The sequence below is a fragment of the Crocodylus porosus genome, unplaced genomic scaffold (genome assembly GCF_001723895.1).
Source record: "Crocodylus porosus isolate Cpor-Errol unplaced genomic scaffold, CroPor_comp1, whole genome shotgun sequence".
Lineage (NCBI taxonomy): Eukaryota > Metazoa > Chordata > Crocodylia > Crocodylidae > Crocodylus > Crocodylus porosus.
Genome location: NW_017728921.1, coordinates 18,149,543 through 18,156,373, shown reverse-complemented (window position 1 = coordinate 18,156,373; position 6,831 = coordinate 18,149,543). Strand labels below are relative to the sequence as shown.

General features: G+C 40.8%; 1 protein-coding gene across 2 annotated transcripts in view; it reads right to left on the bottom strand.

The window, feature by feature from the left end:
• The window catches only part of EIF4ENIF1 (eukaryotic translation initiation factor 4E nuclear import factor 1), a 34,581-nt gene that overhangs the window by 17,627 nt on the left and 10,123 nt on the right, over nucleotides 1–6,831 (bottom strand). For both annotated transcript variants that reach the window (XM_019539194.1, XM_019539196.1), the window contains exon 7: nucleotides 2,414–2,589. In XM_019539194.1, the coding sequence (XP_019394739.1) occupies nucleotides 2,414–2,589 (176 nt within the window). The remainder of the gene's footprint in view (nucleotides 1–2,413; nucleotides 2,590–6,831) is intronic.

Sequence of the window (6,831 nt, the reverse complement as noted above, 5' to 3'; positions counted from 1 at the left end):
AAAAAAAAAAAAAAAAAAAAAGTCAGGGGTGCTCTTCCTGGAAAGGTAAGGAAAGATCAAGCCTTGTAGGAAAAACCACCTTACACTGCTACATAACTACTAGTGTGCAGCACGGTTAGAATTGGGAAGCTGAAAAACATAATCTAATTTAGTTCAGCAGCTACCAAACATTTAAATAATCCAGGGAACAGCAAGAACTTCAGACTTTAATTCCCTTCAACTTAACCAAAAACAATTAACTTTTACAGTTCAGTCCCAAAACTGGAAATCAAATCTTGACCAAAATCCCAAGAGTATATTTTATCCCATCTGTATCAAAAGGCAAATCTGCACAGATCAAAAAAAAGTATACAGCCTCATTTACTATGCTTTGCTTAGTTTTCTTGTCATTTCATTCAGCCCAAGCTGAGGGCTAGTTTTGATAGCAGGAAAGGACATCATCAATGAAACACTCTTGCAGCTTGTATCAAGATGTTATTTGATCATATACAAACTATAAACCATATAAAAAAGCCTGATGGACAGCTGCTGTTTTTAGGGATTGCCAACCAGAAACTTAACTGCATCATTCAAAAACTACAATATTAAAATTTCCCATTAATATTCTTCAGTAGTTGACACTTAATTTTCTGCTTTTGAGCAGAAGGAATTACTGACAACCCTAGCCACATCATCTGGCTTGCCATAATGTCTGTATACCAATTTTTCAAATGTGATTTTATGTACCAGCTGAGGTAACATTACTGTCCATTATCTGCAGAATATACTGATCATGAAGCAAGAGTGCATTATATTCTGCTGAAAAGAGGACTTTCACCTCACAAAACCCTTGCTTTCTTATTTCTTAATACACAGAACTTCGGTTTTACAGAAGAGTGCAGGCTGTTTCTTCAGAAGTAGAAGTACTGAAATAATCTTATGACCATAGTTTGATTCACTAACTGCAATTGGTAGAAGGCTCTTCAGAATTGAAAAAAAGAGAGTTATTCTTCACCCCAGTGCTAGAAGAGACATGTATAAATATGGACTACATGTAGCTCCCCCCCACCCCTTCACCAGCAGCTTATGGTACAGCACTGCAGCCTGTTCTTTTGCACTACAGTTGGTACTTTGTTAAATTTGCAAGTGGATATTGTACATGGGTGAATTTTTACTTGCAGAAAAATCCACCCATAATGCAAAACTCCCTTGTCAGTTTAGAGGCAGTGAAAGTAGAAAGTGTTTCCAAAGGAAGAGACTGGTCAGAAGGTCTGCAGGCCAAGCCTACATTAGTCACAGATGTCCCTCTCAGGAGGAAATTAGAGTTAGCAGTAAATGTTCAAGTGAGAAGTTCGAAAGCTGATATTTGCACCAAGAGCATATACATCTTTCAAAATGATTAGTGAGCTGCTGCACCTAGACTTCAATAGCATCTGTATTTGGATAGTAACATCAACTTCTATTGCATGTCCACTGGGAGAATAGTCAAGTTGGTGTTGAATGACAGCAGTCTTTTTGTACAGAAGTTGTTTCGGACACAATGCATTATATTAGAACATGCAAGGTACACTTATATTCCTTTCAATAGCCTTTGTGACTTGTAGTATCCTTCTTCCCACATCCCATAGGGTCTTAGACAGTTATGGCTTGACTGTTTGGAATGTGGAAAGCTACACTGGCATACATCCTTGTAATATTTATGAAACATGAACAGCGTGTTGTAACTATACTACTACTAGTGTTAAAGACAAATGGACAACCCATTAAAAGGCTGAATGACTCCAAGTATGGAAAAAACACCCTTAAAAAAAATAGAATAAGCTTACTCAAAAGCAAGTTTGCACCGACTGTCCACCACTCTTAACAAGAACTCTGGTAATCCATGACTAAGAGGCTTCATGTTTGAGCTCAGAATACAATTCAAATTTTACTTCTCATTTGAGTATATGGAAGTGAAGGAAAAAAAAAAATCCAACTAGACAGCTAATAGGGAAAACTTTTGCATGAAACTTACCCTCAAACACTGTTTTAGAACTCTTAAAAACAAAACAAAAAAACCCATAATAGTATTTCATGCAGCCAGCAAGATAGTGATTAAAAAAACCAAGAAGTTAACCTGTATAACATGAAGTGCTCTTCCCAAAGACAAACAATTCAAAAAGTGTATATGGGGAGGGGGTGGGGAAGAATCTCAGAAGCAGCATCTTCATATTTTGTTAATGAAGTTTTGCTATGGACAATTCCCTCCAAATTGAAAAGAAAAAAGAAAAAAAAAACCAAACTTGGAAAAGTTATGGAATTATCTCCCTTTATATACCATTAAAAAGGTAATTCTGCCATAAAATTGAAATTTCAGTCACCGTTAGAAGACAGGAGTAGCTGAAGATGGTGCTTCTACCCTATGTACATACCTGGCCCAAAATGTATCACTCACCGAAGCCAAACCAGGAACACTTTTATCCAAGTTAAAGAACTCATTAAAGTCAAACTCTCCTGGAGCTGGTTCTTGAAGTACAGCTTCTCTAGGAACTTCCTGATCTGCTGCAGTTTCATGGGGAAGGACAGCCTGAACTTCATCTTCCTCTGCCACTCCACCATTGCATTCTACCCCTTATAGTAAGATGGGAACGGTAATAGCAAATTACTACAAGTAATGGCCATAACCCTTTGATAGATTATTACTCTTAATACACAGAACTCTATTTAGAATTTAGTTTTTCCCTAGAGATTCTGAAAATGGTGATCTGTGTAGCCTTAACCTAAATTATACTATAAGCAATACAGTAAGAGCATACATAGCACAGTGGGTTCCAATTCCTATTATGGGGGAGGGGGAAAAGAAATCCCCAGCAGGAAGCACATACATTAATAATCTGAAGTTCTCATCTACAAATAGGTAAAAATCCTTTTTTTTTTTTTTTTTTTAAAAATATATTTTACTGAACTGCCACAAGCCCCTTTTTGAGTGCCCCAATATACAAGAATTAAAATAGAGGCCTAGATAAGATTTCCCCATAACTTTACATTACATAGCCTCGTTGATCTCTGAAGCCTCTGCACTTTATTAACAATGGAGGCTGCTTCTCTTATGCAAGGAGGATGCACGGGGAAAGATTCTTGCAGGAGGGCCTCTGGGAGACAAGCCCATTAAGTGTCCCCCAACAGTTCTCTCCTACTTTCTTCCTCCTTGTAGGCTATTAGACCCTTGCCCTCTATTCTCAGGGCTGGTATCCAACATCATATATTGTGTAGCAATTATGATCCCCTTTGTTACTTGTACACTTCAGCTGTCAGAGGAGCATGAAGATCAAAATCTTGTAGTGGTAGAGACATGTGTCCCAAAGATCCTTAGAGCTATGTCACCCAGGGTTTCACGCTCCTGGAAGGGTCACCCATGGCAAACAGGCATGAGGCAAGGTTCCAGACAAACCTCAATCCAACCCTAAGTCCTCTATGGCAGATCAGAGAGAATAAGATGTCAGGATCTCTATGGCTGTAAAGACAGAAGAAGGCTGCAGCAAGATGGAGGTCTCCTGTTGTCTAGAGTTCTCTCCTGCCACTGGGGCCAGATCTTTGTCAGGATCATGTGGCTGCTGTTTCTGAGCACCAGCTTCTTCACATTAAACCAAGTCATGCACAGGCTTCTACCACAGGAAACTCTCCTGTACCAACCTTCAAGAGTCCTGCAGTGATGGACCAGTGGTGATGGACACAGGACTAGGTAATCTGGCAGTCTCCAGCCATGAATCTGCATACAGGCAGCAGTAGCCTGATGGTCATCTTGCACCTGGGTTGAGAAAGGGGTGCAATTTGGCAGCTGCTACAGTAACTGAGCAGTCCTATTAAGGATCCCTTCTGCTCAGGGAAGGGGGCTAGAAATGGTGACCTAAACCTAGGCTGTTTTATCTGCTTCTGGATGGATAACAGTGTTTGGTGGGATCACTCTCTCTGAAGTAAAAAATGGATGACAATGTTTGACAACACAGTTATCCATCAAGGCACAAATATTCCAAGACAACAGGTGACCTGGAAGGACTACCATCATCTCCATAGAACTAGGAAGGTAACACTGACATTGCAGCCAAGTTAGACAAGATGACAGCATGAGGGTGAGCTGAAGGAAGAGGGTGCAGCCTATACCTTCTGGAAAGGGAAAACTGGCCCAGGACAAATGCATTCACGGTGTCAGCTTCACCATCAAGAATCAGCTTGTCAGTCAACTTAGAGCTCCCTGTGGATGTTAGGCAAATGTTTCTGACCCTCAATCTTAAGCTCTTCAAGACCTAGTATGCCACTCATCAGTGCATATGCCCCACTGCTTGATGGGGATGATGTAAAAGAACAGTTCTACTCCAACTCTGACCACACTCTAATACTCGCAAGGAAAACAAGATAAATTCACCTTGGTGACCAATGCCAGAGTTGGATGCAACCTGAATCTCAGAGTAACACCAGTGGTAAGGAAGGAGTAGGGAAAGCCAACTCCATCTTCTCCTAAGCAAGTGTACAGAGCATGGTCTTGTTACTACAAGCATTAGCTTTAGACAGACAAATGTAAGACCACCCAGAGACACCTTCATTCTAGGTCCAAGTACCTTCTCAACTTATTGTTAAAGCCCATGATCTAATGGATGTCCATATCACACTAACTGTGCAAGGAACCTACAACTGACAGACAGATCAATGTTTTATCAGATCCGTTATGAACATCTGGCTTGCTCCAAAACACCAAAAGCAAGCCAAAGCAATGCAAGGGACTCAACACCAGGATTTGTTCAAGAGACTGTTGGAGATCCTTATGGGCCTTCTAGTGTCTCCATTAAATGCTCTCTGCCCTTTCCACGAAAAAGGGCATCATCAAGGAACTCTGGAAGGGGTTTAAAACAGCTGTCCCTATTGCCAGTGCCAAATCCATTGGCTATACCATCTGTCAACACCAAGACTTGTTCAATGAGAGTGACACCAGATTCAAGTCTTACTCAAGCAGAAGAGAAGAGCTCAAATTTGTTTGGCAAGATGACCCCTTATCTTAGCAGATGAAGGAAGACATCTCCTCAAAACCAAAGATGGATCCAGGAAGTCAAAAGTCAGTGGTGCCAAGATAAAGCCAAGGAGATCCAGCTCTATGCTGACAAATATCTTTTTCCTGGCAAAAGCCATTTATAGTCCAGCTTCCTTGTGAAGGAGGAATATCAAACAATTCTGCAGATGACAAATCTTTCCAGGCTAGATGGAAAGAAAGTTTAGGCACTCCTGAGCTGTGTGTCAACTGTGGCAGATGCTACCATCAAGTTCATCCACCAACACCATGAAAAAGGATCCCTTGCCAACCCTCATATCTTAAGAGTCTGGTGTGCCATCAAGGAAACCAAGAACAAGGCTACTGGATCACATAGCATACCTGCTAAAATCTACAACTGATGGCAAGAAACTGACACAGATTTCATAGATTGAGTCTCTGCATTTGGGACAATGAAGAGATCACTGGGGACCCAAGTAATACCAACATCATGACCATCTTCAGTAGCTTCCTCCACACAGATTCATCTCCTTTCTTGAAGTATCACCCACTTTTCCACAGTAGGGAAGAATCCTCTCTTGCATCTTCCTGAAGTCATCTACCTCTTGTTGAGCAAGTCCTGCCAGTTGTGGGACAAATGACATGACCTTTACTGCCCATCAGATCTGATAAAAGCATCAGGAACAACACTGGCATCTGTTTACGGCCTTCACTGACCTCACTAAGGCTTTTGAGTCTATCACTCAAAGCTCTGTAGAAAATACCGGCCAGATTTGGAGGTCCCAAAAATAACATCAAGGTTTCTCCAAGACCAGATGACTGCAACCATTCTAGGTAGCAAATCAGAGACAGTTCCATGCGTCATCTGAACTGGGGTCAAGGAAGGATTCATCAAAAAAAAAAAAAAATCACCCCAACTCTGTTCTCCATTTACTTGACAGTTATCCTGGTTCTCATTAAAGGACCATCTTCCTTCCAGAATTGACACTGAATACTGACCAGATGAAGGGCTCTTCAGTCTGGGATGTTTTTCCTCAAAGACCAAAAGTATTCAACCAACCATCCTTGACCTTCAATGTGCTGATGACTGCACCATCTTTCTGTGCACCAAGGAAGCCTCCAGACTGCATCTGATCTCTTCAAAGTGGTCTACCAAACTCTAGGCCTCTCTCTCTGAGAAGACTATAGTACTCAAGATCTGAAATAGGAAGTTCCCAGGTCTCTACAAGACTCACACTGCTAGCCTAGATTTTCATATGAAGAAACACATTAAAAGCCTGTAGGCTCACAGCACCTTTTAGGAAAAAGATCTTGACTGCTTCTATAGCATGACAATGAAGTCTCCTCAAATGCACATAAAACAGGAACTGCTTCTTCCTTAAACCAAGCCATCACAGTTCAGCTACAGGCAAATGGATAATGGCTCAAATAATGGCCTTTGGCAAGCAATGGCAATATGCAAAATTTTACTAGCCCACAGACTGTCAGGAGCCATCATGATTTCTCAGTCTCTGCCATACATCAAAACATCAAAATTTATTGGACAGTGGAAAAAGCTGTTATCTTCAGCAGATGTCTTATTAGCCATGACCTTAAGTATTATACTTAAGTATACCATGGGTTGGTTTTTTTTTGTGTGCATATAAAACATGCTCCACAGTACAATATGCACCTAGTTTGAAGCCAAAAGAAGAAAACAAGTTTCCTTAGAATATTCAAGTAGCAGCAGCTAAGGAACAGAGCCTGCTCATTCTTCTGCTCTCTATGAGCCCCATGAGAACTTGATTTTCACTTCTGTTCAAACAGGCAGAAGCTGTTCTTACCATTTTTTT